The sequence below is a fragment of the Coenobita brevimanus genome, chromosome 54, assembly GCF_032717465.1.
Source record: "Coenobita brevimanus isolate Jiangsu-jjx chromosome 54, ASM3271746v2, whole genome shotgun sequence".
Taxonomy (NCBI): domain Eukaryota; kingdom Metazoa; phylum Arthropoda; class Malacostraca; order Decapoda; family Coenobitidae; genus Coenobita; species Coenobita brevimanus.
Window position 1 is genome coordinate 32,436,213 of NC_137007.1, and position 16,603 is coordinate 32,452,815.

Genomic DNA, 16,603 nt, shown 5'->3' on the forward strand with positions numbered 1-16,603 from the left:
ACAAAACCCACCAGTAAGGACGTGAAGCCGGGTCGTGGCAGGGTGTAAGTTGGAGGGTAGGCAGGTGTAGTTCCCCCCGTCGCTCTCCCTTGCGTCGGTGACGGTAAGTGTAGAGGTGACGCTCATTTCGCTGCCCTGGCCTCCCCTCCGCGCTGTGGCGATGCTGAGGCGGGGATGGGAGTACTCCAGTAGTCTATCGTCGCTGTGGTACCAGAAGATGTAGTCAGGGAGCTGCACGGTAGAGCTGACGGTACACTGGAGTCGGGCGGTGGAGCCCAGTTGCACGTATTTATCGGCCGCCCCTACGACTTCGACTTGTGGCACTGTGAGAGGGGAGGACGAGAAAAATGAGAGAGAGAGAGAGAGAGAGAGAGAGAGAGAGAGAGAGAGAGAGAGAGAGAGATCCATCAGTAATTACCTCTGCTAAAATTGCCTTACAGATCCTCAATAATACCTTTAATGAAGCCTTATCTTTAGTAATGTGCTATGATCCATACTATCACAGAGAGGGTGTCGTTACTGAGTAGGGATGTGAATGCCTTGATGTTTGCACTACTCCTCTGAGGAAGCAGCGTCGACCAAGAGATAGACAGATAGAACGATAGAAAGATGAGTAGGTAAATGGGTAGGTGATTTTATATATGCCTAGATAGATGGATGTAGGGACAGCTAAAGTGGATAAAGAGAAAGGTAGATAGATAGATAGATAGAGAGGTAGGTAGGTAAACAGACGAACAGATAGACGGACTGAGAGATAGACATATAGCTCGAAACAGACAGAACAAATTCCAAAGAAAGGAATCTCAAAATACATCTAAAATAATAAAAAACTACAGTCAGTAAAATCTTTCACATCAATAAAATTAATAATACCACAAGAGTTTTTGAAGTGCCTCTTACTAAATGAAAAACGATTAATGAGTGAGTCACTTTCCGAAATGAAGCGGGCCCAATAGAATAAACATTTTTCTGATTTATTTGAAAGCGGCACAGGAATAATACCTTTCATTTAATATCGCTTGAATCCTCTCCCCCTCCTTTTGTTTTACGAAATTCAAAGGTAATTGTCGAAAATGTCCGATAAAGTAGGACTTGTGCGTCCGACTCATTTTGAAATGAAACTCAAGTGCTAAAGTAAAAAGATGTCTTTAAAAACTTGTCATTTTCCCTAACGAACGGAAATGAATGTGTGCTAAGCTTTCAAGGATTTTCTCTAGCTGGACTGAAGTTGAATATGTACTGAGCGATACTCTTCAGTACTACCTACCTTCGTCATTCGTACTCTGAAAACGAGAACGTACTGAGCACTATTTTCTGTGTCTACATAATTTCTTCGTCACTCATACATCTAAAAATGAAAATGTACGGAACATTACTTTCTGGTACTACTCAACTTCGTCGTTTACACCTCACTTTGTTGTACATTTGCTTTCCATATTCAGGAGACTTCTTGGGCTTCCACCTCCTGCCTTCACTGTTACTCATAAAGACCATTTTCGCTGTTTACATTATCACCTCCTCTCCCGACAGGCATCTTTGTTCTCTGGTCACTTTCAGACGTCGCAGCTCATATAGAGACATAAAACTCTGAGACATTCTGCAAGGAAACCTAAAACACAGCATCATCTCCAAACAGCTGGCTAAAACTATTCCTTCTCACAAGGCCTCACCATTATATTGCATCCATCCATCTTCCAGTCTATTTTTGCCTCCTCTGGAGCTTTAAAGACAGGGGCTAGACTCCTTAGTTCCGACATTTAAGAAGAGAGTGACCAGTCTCACTAACCCCTAAGTGGCAATATGGGAGCAATAAACTCCAACCATCCTTGGTTGTAAATTTTTACAGGTTAAGTCCGGTTGGAGTACCTTACCCGGCTAAACCACTAGGTGCCTTTTGGTTATATGATTGCTACCCAGCGTAGTAATTGGTTTGTTAGCGTACAAGGAATCATTTGGCTTGTCACTTAGTGTAGAGTCACTGAAGACAGCACTACGCTGATTGGATGGTAGACGCCCACACCTGTTACAAATATATGAGTTTAAAATAAAAATCACTTCCTCACCTATAACATTGAGGTGCACGAGGAGCGCCATCTTGGGTTCCGTGGATACCTGACACTCGTACGTGCCGGCGTCTCTCTCCTGCACGTACTTGATGACCAGCGTCCACGTGGAGGTGTCGGGGGTGTAGTGCACGCTGAGCCGCTGGTCCCGCACGAAGATGTAGTGGTCCACAGTCAGCATGTCTGCGTTGTGTTGCCGCACCCACGACACCTGCGCTAAACACACACTTGCTCTACACACACCTGCACTACACACACCTGCTCTATATACATTTGATCTATACACACCTGCTCTACATACACCTGCTCTATACACACCTGCTCTACATACACCTGCTCTATACACACCTGCACTATACACACCTGGCCACCACTTAATTCTATAAAAGCATGCACATTTCCTCTATACACTCAGACATGCCACTACAGCCACGTCACCTGCTCTACGCACACACACACACACACACACACACACACACACACACACACACACACACACACACACACACACACACACACACACACACACACACACACACACACACACTATTTAATTGTACAAACGCTTATGCAATTCATTTTACCTACAGTTGAGGTACACATTCTTCTACACACACACGTGCACACCTGCATTACGCATATTTCACGTGAGGGAGGTGGATAGTCAGGAATGTTTTGGTGTGATTCTCTCTCTCTCTCTCTCTCTCTCTCTCTCTCTCTCTCTCTCTCTCTCTCTCTCACACACACACACACACACACACACACACACACACACACACACACACACACACACACACACACACACACACACACACACACACACACACTCTCAACTGTACCGTGGTGGAGTGGAAGTCAGCCCTACCGATTTGTCTCCCAGCTGCATTACGGTGCAGGGCAGGTACGCCACTGTGTCCTGGTGTACCGTGATGTTCCGTGGCTGCCAGCTGGGGAAATAAGGGCCAGGGTACAGTCCCGTCCCTGCCCCTGCCCCTGCCACGTTCCACCCTGTTAGAGAGAGAGAGAGAGAGAGAGAATATAATAATTTTTAGACACACCTTTGCCTCTGTTTTTCCCGTCACCTTAGTTATACATATATCCTCCATTCCTCCTCCACTCCTCTCCCTATCTCTATCCCAGCCTCTGTGCCTGTCCCTATCCCTACCCCTGTCTCTGTCCCTGTCCCCTGTCTCTGTTCCTGTCTCTGCCTCTGTTCTTTCCCCTTTCCATGTCCCTTTTCCTCTCTATCAGTTTTCGTTTCCCATTCCCTACCCCCCTTTGGTTACCTGTCCCTCTTCCTCATCCTCTCCCTATCCATTCCCTTGCTTCTGGCCCCGCCTCTGCGACATCTTATTCTTTCCTATCCCACCCTTCCCTGCCTTACTCCACCCTGCCACGCCACACCATACCATACCACAACCCGTTTTATCACACCTGCCATACAACACTCTGCCTTAGCACACCCTGTCACACCAAACCATGAATCATCTCACCCTGCCTCATCACACCCTGCCACACCACACTCACCCTCAAACCTAACCACACTCCAACTAGCCTTCTCTACGATGTATCTCTCCATACCCCTCCTCTGCGCACCCCACCCTGCCTCCCCCACTAACCCAAAGAACTCGCCCCAAGACCCCCAGCTCCCCATCACCATAAATACATCTTCCTTGCCAGCGAATAACACCTCAAATATGCAGAGCGGAGCTGCCAGTTCCGCCTTCACCTAAACATCGAGGGGAGGTAATAATAACTGAATAATAACTCAAGGTCCGGAAATTAGTGTAGGAGGGGATTTTGGGAGAGATTAGCTGATTCACTAGGACTGGTCTCCCTCCTTCCTCCATTAGTCTTCTGCAGGTAGAATCTTAATGGATACCATCCCTATTAAATCTGTCAGTATTAGAATTACTTAGAATCTATCGCCTTTGGAATCCATTTGAATCTATCACGATTTAGAATTCATCTTTATTAATATCTGTTTCCAGCTTTGTTAGATTCTGGCTCAATTAGAATCTGTCTCCGTTAGAATCATCATATAAATCTGTTTACATTCAAATCCTCTCTCCATTAGAATTTACCTCCATTAGACGATTAGAATCTTCATTAGGATCGATCTGCAGTTGACCATTAGAATCTGTCCTCGTTAGATTTTTAGACTGTCCCCATTAGTATCTCTGTTCATTAGACAATTAGAATGTCTAAATAAAAATCTGTCTCCATTAGAATCTTTTCCCATTAGAATCTATCCCCATTAGACCGTTCAAAGCTGCAATAGAATTTACAAAGGCATGTGTGGAGTCATGTGTGTAGAATCGTGTGTGTTATGTCAGGTGTGTAGAATCAGATGTGTAAATAGCCTTATGTGTAGAATCAGATGTGTAAATAGCCTTATGTGTAGAGGCAGATGTGTGGTGTCAAATGTATGGAGTCAGGTGTGTCGAGTCAGGTGCGTAGCGTCAGGTGTGTAGAGTCAGATGTGAAGCCAGCCGCACAGAGCCAGGAATTTAATAAAACAGTTGTTAGGCCAGGTGTGTGGAGTTTGGTAATTAGACACTCAGGTGTACGTAAAGAAATTAAGGGCTTACTCACCTAGAATTAATGAGATGACTGTCCACAGCAGCCTTAGGTAGCTCTCCACAAGGCAGGGAAACGTCATCTTTGTTGCAACTTTTCCTCTTCCTCCTCTTCTTCTCCTCTTCGTCTTCTTCTCCTCCTCGTTTTCACCTCCTCTGCGTTCGCCTTTCTTCTCGGTTTCTTGTCTTTTTCGCCTCCTCTTTCTCCCTCTTCTCCTCTCCCTCTTCCCTTATCTTCCCCCCTTTCTTCTACCTGGCTTTTTGTTGCTTCTCTGCCTTCTCTTCCTTTTCTTCCTCCACTCCTTTTCCCTTCTTCTTTCTCCTTCCTAGTTTATTTTCTGCTTCTTTATTTCCGTGATTTTTCCTTTTCTTCTTCCTTTTCCTCCCTCCCTGACCCTTTCTTCCTTCTCTGTTTAGCTACCCCTCTATAGTCCTCCTCACTCTTTTAACCACTCTCAAAAAATAAAATCTAAAAAAAAAATTCCACATTACCCATCACTCCCTATACATATTGGAAAATTAAACACACAGTTCTTTGATCCAGGCGAAATTAGGGAGCAAAAGAGAGGAGAAAAACTCATATCTACGAGAGTTCCCCAGCCTCCTCTCTGAATCCAGGTAACTTTGTCTTGATTACCTTTGCTCTCATTTCAAGCTCTGGGAGACGCAGGAGAAAGGAAGAGACTCATAAATTCACTGCCTTGGAACTTTGCTGGCGGCGACTTAAAGATTACGGCTTGTCTTTCCAACTGATGGCTCTCTAAAGTTATATATGCTTGGATTTTGATCGATTTTCCAATTCACGTGAGGCTTTTCTTTACATTTTTCCAGCGTTAAAAGTGAATAAATTGTACCTGGGCCGAGTTATTCACTGTACTATTTTTTTTTTTAAGTTACGTAATGCATGAGGTTTGGTAGATCTTCCAGTTCAATATGAAGCTTTTTTTTTTTTTTAATTTCTACGCTTTAAGAGTGAATAAATTGTACCTGGGCCGAGTTATTCACTGTATAATTAATTTTTGTCACGCCTTACATTTTTCGATATTTAATTTTTGTCACATCTGAAGCGAGATTCTATCGTAATCGCAGTTCACTACATCATTCTACGTTAGTTTTAATATTCAACGTAATTCTTACCTTTGATAGTTCCATATGATTCACAGCATGATTCACTGTTTCATTCTTTATACTTTTACTCTAAGTCCATTTTGTCTCGTCTAAAACAAGCTCTACGATATTCACAGTAAGGGATCACTATTTTATTCACCGTCTGTCGCTATCTTACAGCATATATTTACTTCTCAGCCGAGGTGTATGTTATTCACACCTTGCTTCACTTATGCTTTCTTCCTGTCAGCGTGAAGAGCGTGACATTTTTCAGTATTAAAAGCCTGTATGTCACTCAAGACCCGAGTTGTTGTCATTCATGGTAAAGATTAACTGTTTTCACTCACTCTTCCTGCCATTATTACTGACGACTTTTTCAGCTATAAAAATGAATATATGTTACGCCTGAATCGAATTTTACCTTATCCACATTCTTCATCTTAAAATTAGTTATATATTATTCACATTCTTCATCTTAAAAATTAGTTATACAGTATTCACATTCATCATCTTAAAACCAATATGGATCACTTGACATTTTTCATCATTAAAAATCACTCTTTCAGGGCATAATCCAGTTTTGATATAATCTTTTAAATCATTCTTACAATTTCGATTCTACAAAAAATTCCTCGTCCCAGAAATGAGCTCCCTGGACAGGTGAGCTCGCCTTGGACCTAGCTCTCTCAGTAATGCAGGAGTCTTTCATGTATGCAATTGGCTAAGTCGGGAATTTCTTCTTCAAATATCTTTCCCCCTGCCTATGACCTCCTGTCTTTTAAAGTTCAGTGTGTCCATGCGTCTCGAAATGAACGAATCTCCAGTTTTCCTTTCCTTCTCTCTCAGTTTCACTGGGAAGGATCAAGTTTCGTACGTTTTAAGTGCTGGGTTCTGTCTTTTCTCCATTAAAAAAAAAAAAAATCCACAAGGTAATCAGCTCGTAAATAATTACTCGCGTGAATTTCCACCTTTATAAACAAATAATTTCACCGCTAATTTTTTAACAAGTAATTCTTCGCTGATCAGACAAGAGACCTATCCATGGCGCCACTTTTGTTGATGGGGAAGGTCTCCGTGGATCTCCTCTCAGTGGGTAACTCTCCATATATCCTCCAGGCAACTCTCCTTTTGATGTGACAAGAAAAATGTCCCTTGATTTGCCCCTGAAAGGTAAACTCTTCTTGAATCTTAATCTTGACCGGCAAACTCCCCTTGAGTCAGGAATTTGAACTAACTCTCCGTGGCCGCGTTTCTTTAGTCAGCCCTGCCACTCTCACTCTTTGTTTGACAGGGAATGTGGCTCTCTGGCATCCACTTGCTTTTTGTCTCCCTTTGTCACTCGTTCCTTTTCTTTAATTTCCTCCTGTCACTCGCTCACTGTCTTTAATCCCCTGTCACTCGCTCACTGTCTTTAATCTCCTCCTGTCACTCGCCCAGCCTTTAAATCTCCCTCTGTCACTCGCTGTCTTTAATCTCCCTCTGTCACTCACTCAGCCTTAAAATCTCCCCGTGTCACTCGCTCACTGTCTTTATTCTCTCCGTCACTCGCTTACTGTCTTGAATCGCCCAGTCACTCGCTCACTCAGGGAACAAGGAAACTCTCGGTGAATCTTAACAGGTAAATATTCCTTTGATTCTCACCTCTTCGTGGATCCGGCAAATAAACTCTGTCCGTGAAATCACTTTAATATTGACAGGGGATATTACTCTTAGCTGATCCACTCGCCATAGTCTCCCCTGCAACTCGCTCACTCAGTAGGCACCATCTTCTGCCAGGGATGTAAAGAAAACGGAATTTGGAATTAGGATGGAGGAGGGAAGAATCGAGGATAGAGAGAAGGAAGAGAGAAATGGATGGAGGAAGAATTGAAGAAAAGCGATGAAGGTAGGATTGAGGATGTAGAGAAGGGAAAGAGGGATGGATGGGGAGAGAGCTTGAGTAAAGAGATGAAGAACTGAAATAAAAGGATGAAGGAAGAATTGACGATGGAGAGAAGGAAGAGAGATGAATGGAGGAAGGCTGGAAGAGAGGGATGTGGGACTGGAGAGAAAGAGGGAGGTTTGAGAGTGGAGAGAGGAATGGAACTGGGGGTGGAGAAAGTAAGGGGATTTAGGAGTGGAGCAGGGAATGCAGTAAGAATTAGAGGCTGAGAGAAGGGTGGAGTGGGAATGGAGGGAGTGAGCTAGGAAGAAACTGGAGTGGAGAGACGGAGGAAGGAAAGAGTAGGAGTGGAGAGATGGAGGGACCCTTGAGAATGGAGAGAGGAGGGAGGAAGTGGAGAGGAGCGAGGAGACGTGGGTAGGGGGAGAGAATCACACGAGAGTTGAAAGTGGAGAGGAAGAGGGAGGAGAACTAGATATAGACAGGAGATGAGAGGAATGTGGAAAATGGAGAGGAAGAAGAAAGGCAGAGAGAGAGAGGCAACAGAGAGAGAGAAAAGTAGAGAAAGAAAAAGATACCAAAAAGTGAAGAGCAAGTGAGAGGAATGGAGAAAAGAGAAAGAATGTTAAGGTGGTAAGGAGAAGGAAGAGAAGGAGGCTGACGAGGAAGTGGAGGGAAAAGAGTGCGAGAAAGAGGACGAGGAAGAGGTGGAGGAAGTAAAATGTGAGATGTGAGAGATGGAATCAGTGGCGGAGAAGGACAAGAAAGCAGGAAGAAAAGGGATAAAATGAAGGAGACCAAGAATGTGGAAAATGAGGTGTGAAATTGAAACAGAGAGAGAGAGACAGAGAGAGAGAGAGAGAGAGAGAGAGAGAGAGAGAGAGAGAGGGGGAGAGAGAAAGAGAGAGAGAGAGAGGGGGGGGAGGAGAATGAGGAGGAATAAAATACAAAATAAGACCTGGAACGAATGTAAGTAGGTGGAGAAACTGCAGAGGGATAAAGGAAAGGAAAATTGACAGTGAGGGGAAGGAAATCTATGAGTGGTAAATGGAGGTGAGCAAATAGAGGTGAAGCGAGAAACAGAAATAGCAACGGAAGAATAAATGAGAGCTAAAAAAAGAAAATGAGGGAAAGAAAGGACGAAAACAAGAGGAAATTATGAGTTAAAAAGAATTAGACAACATTGTAGAAGGATGAAAAGTATTCTAGATAAATAAATGTAAAAATAATGTGTATCAGGGAAGGAAGAAAGGAAATTGTGTGCCTTACTGGGAAAGCAGAATAAATGGAAGAAGACAGGAGGCAGCGTATAAGTCAAAAAGTAACAATAATAAGAAGAAAAGAGATTATACCCAGCTGTCTTCCTTTTCCCTTCCTCCCAATCTTCTTTTTCTTCCTTCCTGCCACCTGGAAAGATAAACAAACATAGGTGTACATAAACAAAAATCAGGTGAGTCTGCATAAGGAAACATCACGTAATATCTCACACAAACCTTCCCTAATGCTTTATAAACAAGTAGGAAATAACAAGATATATATGAATTCTACTTTTATAGACAGACAGATAGATAGATGGATAGATGGATAGATAGACAGATACCTAGATAGATAGATACATTGATAGATAGATAGATAGATACTTAGGTAGACAGATGGATAAATTGACTGAGATAGATAGAGAGACAGATAGGTAGGTAGGTAGGTAGAAAGACAGATAGGTAGATAGACAGATAGATAGATAGACTGATAGACAGTCGCACAGATAGATATATAGATAGATTCTCCTCGTCATTATACATAAACATTATCTGCTTTATCCAGGCTATTCAGATACTGTTATCTTTACTATAGATAGAAGGATTTATTTATTTTTCAGCCTAATGCATTACTGTGAACTATAGCTTTAGATTCGATATAGTCTACTTAGATTTACAATGGACAGGTGAATTTTTTTAGCTTTCCAGTCAGTATGTAAGATGCAGAGAGAGAGAGAACAGAATTAAGGTGGCGAGAGGAGAGAGAGAGAGAGAGAGAGAGAATATGGAAGGCAAAGAAATAAAGGTGTTAAGAATAGCCTATAAAAAAGATACTAGACATAAGATTAAAAACGAAGAGAGAAAGGGTAGCCCAAGAATATGGAATCCGGCATGAAAAAATGAGAAATAGTCCCCACATAAAAGAGAAAATATTTGTGGTAATGGATATAGTGAGGGGAGAGAGAAGCTTCGCGTAATCAAGTTATATCGGAAAGGGAATGGGAGAGAGAGAGAGAGAGAGAGAGAGAGAGAGAGAGAGACAGACAGACAGACAGACAGACAGACAGAGGAGAAAGTAACATTATTTTTCTCATATTTTGTCTATATTTATTATGACGAGATCAGTGATTCATAAAAACCATTTTAATACAATTGTAATCAGGTTAGGAAAAATCTTTCTAATTGAAGGTGTTAACTGATGCATCTTACACCTTCATTTCAAGCAGCTCAAATAGATAGATAGATAGATAAGTAAATACAGTAGGATGACCTCATTATAAAGAAAAGGAATTCTTATTACTAAAATGATAAAGTTCTGGGAAAGACTTGTTAATTATTCCAGTGAAGTGCTATTTAATGATCGCCTAGAAAGCCACTGACAGCTCCAGACGGTGTAAGTGGCGGCTGTCAGTGAGAAAAACATTCCTTTATGTAAAACTGAAAATTGCCAACAGCAATGACTATTGATTTGGCAAATCTCTTCACAGCGACGAAATAAATTGGGTGATAACTGGTGAGAATTATGTCAAGCAGATGGTTATATTCTCTCTCTCTCTCTCTCTCTCTCTCTCTCTCTCTCTCTCTCTCTCTCTCTCTCTCTCTCTCTCTCCTTCCATCTTCTAGCCTCTCCGTGGAGAGCAAGAAAAAAAAATCATCATTGACAATATACAGAAAATCACCTGGCGGGATCTTAATGTATTGTGAGAAGGGCTCAGTCTGCTGGTGTGGGTTTGATTATGGCAGTGGGTCAAGGAAATAAATAATACAGGGGAGACATCAGTAGCCCTGACCTGAGCCGTCCCCGCAAGACACAAGAAATCGCCTGACGGAATAGAAGAGAAGAGTAGCATAGATTAAGCAACACGTATTTAAGAGAGCCATTATTATTCCCGTATCTAGATTATTTACAAAGGCCAAACTAATTCACCGAGTCCGAGACAGGAATAATTTCTCTTCACTGACAGTCTAATTACCCGCTTACCTGCACACACCTGGAATTACCTGTCCATTATCGTATTGCCATTATTTCCCTGCGTATGCCATTATTTCCCTGTGTCTAATTTAACTGGACATTGACGGGCTATTTATCGATGGACTAACTTACTGTTTTATTTGAGAATATTGTGAGTGTTTTAATTTCCAAATCTCACTTTTAAAATCTATCTTTATTTATTCAGTTATTTTTATTATTTATTTATGTAGAGGGTGATTGTTCCATGTGCATTATTGATTATTATTTACTACGTCACTTGAGAATATCTTTTTTTTTTTATTCGTTTCTCTGCTCATTTATAATTATTAAAGGAGGAAAAAACCTAACATACCTTAATTGCAAAGTTGGCTCAGGGTAACTGTATACGAACTTTTGTCTTTGATTGTACGTTAGTCGGAGGGCCTTTTTTTTAGTATTTATTTTAGCTAGACAATTTTTATCTTTGCTGAGTAAAGTCAGAATTGTTATTATTATTATTATTGTTATTATTATTATTATTATTATTATTACTATTTTTATTATTTTCTATTTATATTTATTCTAATGAAACTGGTTTGGTGAAGGGAAAGGTGCTAGGGATGGTACGAGAGAGAGAGAGAGAGAGAGAGAGAGAGAGAGAGAGTGGGGGAGGGGGGGCAAAGAATAGGGGAGAATCGAAAATAATTAATGACAGGAGAGAAGGGAGGAACAGCAGGAAGACAAAGAAACGGTCAATAGACAGAAAGCTATAGATAGACATAGATAGACAATATATAAACTGACAGATATAGAAGAACAGCCATACAAACAAACAAATATTTAGATAGTACATGGGTAGATAGACAGACAGGAAGACAGACAAGCAGATTGACAGACAGACAGTTAAATAGATAGATGAAGGCTGATAGACGAAAAGATAGATAAATATATAAAACAGTTAGATAGATAGGTAGATAGACAAATGGATAGATAAAGAGGTTGAGAGGTAAACAGATAGATGGATAGATAGGTAAGCAGGTACATAGATAGATAAAATGATCGACTGAATCATTGACTGACTGATTGATTGATGTACTGATAGGCACACACACGCACACACACACACACGCGCACACACACACACACACACACACACACACACACACACACACACACACACACACACACACACACACACACACACACACACACACACACACACACACAGCAAAGGCAAGGAGGAAACAGAATACCTAAGTAAGGAGTGAAAGGGGAGAGAACGAAGGGGAATAAAGAAGACTAAAGAAAAAGAAAGAAAATTAACCTAGCTTTACCTGTCTTTAACTCTTTCACACAGAGGAGATTGTAATTGGGTAGGTTGCTTGTTTTTTCTGAGAGAGAGAGACAGACAGACAGAGACAGAAACAGACAGAGAACGAGAGAGAGATGAATATTAAACCAAGGAATATAATACTGTAGCATGAATACCTTTATATTATTCCTCTTCCACCTTTTACCTGTAATTACCATCATCCCCTGTGGCTCAATTCTGTATTTTTCTCTGCCTCAATTTCTGTTTCTCCCTGGCGATCTCTCTCTCCCTCTATCGTTGTATCTTTCTTTCACTGTCTCTCTTTCTTTCTCTCCCTCTGTCGTTGTCTCTTTCACTGCCTGTCTTTCTGTCTCTCTAACCCTGTATTTGTCTCTCTCTCTCAGTCCTTATCTCTCCTACTTTTTATCGCTCTCCCTCAGTCGTTGTCTTTATCTCTTTCCCTTTGGCTGTTTCTCTCCTTCCTTCGTTGTCTGTCTCTCTCCGTCTCTCTCATTTTCCTTCTGGCTGTCTCTCTCCCTCTGTTGTTCTCTGTCTCTCACTGTCTCTACGTCACTCTGTCTCTATCTCTCATTATCTCTGGCCTTAGGTTCATTAGGTGGCTCCTTGCTTCATTAAGTCTCTCTCTCTCTCTCTCTCTCTCTCTCTCTCTCTCTCTCTCTCTCTCTCTCTCTCTCTCTCTCTCTCTCTCTCTCATGGCCAAACCAATTTCCCATGTCAATATATAAGGTAGTGAAATCCAAAGCAATCTCCTCTTATATCAATCGGGACATGAATCAAAGAAGAGAGGCCGTCATAAGTACGATATCCCCCCACTTTGCTGTGCTGGAGGAGTTACGAGGCTGCTCACCACACAAGTGCTGGGCGGTGAGATTGCTACGTGGGAAATGAACAGGCTTTGATTCATTATTAATTACCTGATTTATAATTACTTTCAGCCGACGCCCCTCGATTTTACCATACTGAAAATTAACCTAGATAAAGTAAAATAAATTAAGGTGGTAAATAAATACATAAAAAATAAATATGTAAATAAATAGAGTAAGGAATAAAAAGAGGGAGAAAGCAAGGAAGGAAGAGAAAGTGAGAGAAAGGAAGAAAAGAAGGAAAGGAAAAATTACAATCAATATTTCACCAGAAAACAAAAAATTTCCATCTTTTTTCCACTTCACATCAGATGATTATGTTGAACTTAAGAAAACTCACTAAAACCAGAGAGTTGAATTCTTATTAGGGTCATATACTGCCCATTTTATGAAGGAGCAAGTATTTCTCTTCTGTCCAACTATTTATCTGTCTACCTATCTTATATATCTATCTGTCTACTTATCTATCTACTCCTTCCTCCTCCTCCTCCTTCCTCTTGACTGTCTCACCAATTTTCAGTGTAGGACTAATTACTTCTATCTGTTTATCTCCACCTCCTCCTCTTCCTCCACCTCATCCTCATCCCCCTTCTCTTCACAGCCTCCCCAATTTTGAATGAAATACTCAGAGACCTATTTTTACCTTATAGTTTTTTTTTTACCTCAGTTTGGCAAAAAATTTCTTCTTTTTGCATCTTATATCCCATAGCTCGACAGGAGAAAATAACACTTCTGTCTGTCCGTATCCTTTCCATAGCACTTCTTCGCGATCAGCACTGTGTTCTTGTGTTAATCTAGTGCTGCAGCTCAGTGTTATGTCAATTTTAGGCCAAGTTTAATGTGAGAGAGAGAGAGAGAGAGAGAGAGAGAGAGAGAGGGAACCTAGTAGCCTTAGTTGCTGTTAGTTTTTGCTTTGGCCTCATGCATAGATATACAAAAAAAAATAAATAAATAAATAAAAAAAAATACCATCACCAAGCACTCGTAAAAATTTTGATTCTAAAAACACAGACTCCAAAAAATTATCGATTAGTTTTTTTATCTTAAATTCTTTATTTTGTTTTCTTGTTTCTTCGTTCTTTGCCGCTGTTTCTTTCCACTTCCGTGCTCTATGCTTTTACGTTATTATGTGTTTTACTTGTGCTGCTTTCAGTCGTTATATTCTCTCTCTCTCTCTCTCTCTCTCTCTCTCTCTCTCTCTCTCTCTCTCTCTCTCTCTCTCTCTCTCTCTCTCTCTCTCTCTCTCTCTCTCATTTTCGTGCCTTTATTATTATTATTATCAATATTATCATGAACATCATTATTATCATTGCCATCATCAACATTATTAGCATTATCCCCCTCTCCTCCTCTTCCTCCTCCTCCTCCTCCTCCTCCTCCTCCTTCTCCTCCTTCCTCTTCGCTGTCTCACCAATTTTGCCTCCTTCAAAAACCCCACGCCTCCAAGGTACACCTGGCGGGGACAGGTGAGAATAGCCCGCTAATGAAGAGGTGTGGGGGGGGGTATTATCCAGGGGTAATTTAGGGGCGGCAATATTAGGATTCGGTATAATATTTTCGCTAACTTAATAATGTTTTATAATTTTCATTTATTATTTTATTATTTTATCAATATTTTCATAATATTTTTGTCAGATGCATAAACTGACTGGTACATTAATCGATTGATGGGCAAAACGATGGACAGCCGGATGAAGAAAGAAAGAGATAGACAGATAGACAGAAAGACAGATAGAGAGATAGACTAAGGTAGACAGATAGACAGACAGGTAGAAAGACAGATAGACAGTTAGACAGACACAGATAGACGGATAAGTAGGTATGCCTTCAAACATAACATGGTACACACACTGCAAGATACGCAAAGTCATTAGCGTTCCCACACAAGTCAACATGTAAACAAATTATGGTGTAACTCAATCCCACGTACGTAATTGCACACACACACACACACACACACACACACACACACACACACACACACACACACACACACACACACACACACACACACACACACACACACACACACACACACACACACACACACACACACACACACACACACACACACACACACACACACACACACTGATTGATTATTTGATTGATTGATTAGTCCAAATAAAAACTGGCGGAGCAACTGTCAGGAGAGAGAGAGAGAGAGAGAGAGAGAGAGAGAGAGAGAGAGAGAGATCTAATTAATCAGTAAATGCGCACTCATACCAATACGCAAGGTAAAATGCAGTTACTCTCATATATACCCGTAGTTACAGACTCATCCCTCACCAGCAATACAACGGCTCAGTCGGCTGGTGTGGGTGTGGCAGTGGTAGTAAGGAAATGGATAAATGGTGCAGAGTAGACACTGATAATGGTCACTGAGCCGTCCCCGCAAAACACGAGAAATCAACCAACGAGTGGAAAATGAGTGCTATATATGGACAACCCTTTATTTAGCCTCGCCAGTCTTTATTTTCATCTGTTTATTTATTTAACTATATATTTATTTATTTATTTATTTATTCATTTAATTATCTTGCTTCCACCTTACGGGCTTGGAATATAACCATCAGTACAAAGGCAACTTATTTTATTCTTGAGTCAACACCAAGTTTTTACTCATCTTAAAAAGAACCTCTCACAGTTAGGGAAGAGCGCTAGAAATGCCCCCATACATACATAAATACACATACATAAATACATGAATACAACATACACACATACATACATACATACATACCTTTCCCCCAAACACTGCCTTGTCAATAGCCAGAGGGAATAGCGGGCAAGAACACACACTAAGCAAGGTACTCTGTTTATTTTCTATTTCTTCCTGTAAACATAGAACGGGAAGGGAGAGGGGGAGGGGGAGAGGAAAGGGTAAGGGAGAGGGGGAAGGGTAGTAATGAGGGAGTCAGGGTAATATAGGAAGCAATGTAAGAATTGTATGTAGTGAAATGTTTGGTGTTGGTGATGATGATGATGGTGATGATGATCGTGATAATGATGGCAGTGATGAACGAGGTGGCGGTGATGGTGGTGATAATGATGGTGAAGGTAATTGATGGTGACGATACTGGTGGTGATGGTGGTGGTGGTGTTGAAGCTGTTATGGAAGGAAGAAAAACGATGATTAAGAGCAAGAAAATTTTAAAATACTGAGAGAGCAATTTGCCCAAACATTAAACTTCTTTTTTCTATTTTCAAACTATTTCATTAAGAATTTTTCCCTCTTTCAACCATGCAAACACGCACCTTTCACACATATTTACCCAAAGTCTCACTACACAGCTCAAGAATAAGTCGACGTTGTGAATGAGTTAAGGGAAACCATCACCCCTCCATTTTCAGATGGTCTTGTTAATTTCTTCAGCACTGATTTTTTTTTTTTTCTTGCCTCTGTACTCTTTTTATCCTGGCTTAGAACTGCTGTCCCCCCATCTCAAATCAGGAGCTGTAAAATCAGACTAACACAAAAACGCGATATTAATCACGAAGAAGTGTTATGAAAAGAATATAGAGTCGAGTACTGTCTAATTCTGCAATTGACCCACAACCCTTTAGCA

The 16,603-nt window shown here is 41.1% G+C and overlaps 1 protein-coding gene across 1 annotated transcript in view; it reads right to left on the reverse strand.

Moving 5' to 3' along the window:
* LOC145401083 (lachesin-like) overlaps window positions 1-4,725 on the reverse strand; it is a 9,251-nt gene extending 4,526 nt beyond the window's left edge. The window contains exons 1-4 of the mRNA XM_080273455.1: window positions 4,659-4,725; window positions 2,929-3,071; window positions 2,064-2,274; window positions 12-323 (exon numbers count right to left, since the gene is read on the reverse strand). Coding sequence (XP_080129581.1) covers window positions 12-323; window positions 2,064-2,274; window positions 2,929-3,071; window positions 4,659-4,725 — 733 coding nt within the window. The remainder of the gene's footprint in view (window positions 1-11; window positions 324-2,063; window positions 2,275-2,928; window positions 3,072-4,658) is intronic.
* Window positions 4,726-16,603: the final 11,878 nt, after the last annotated feature.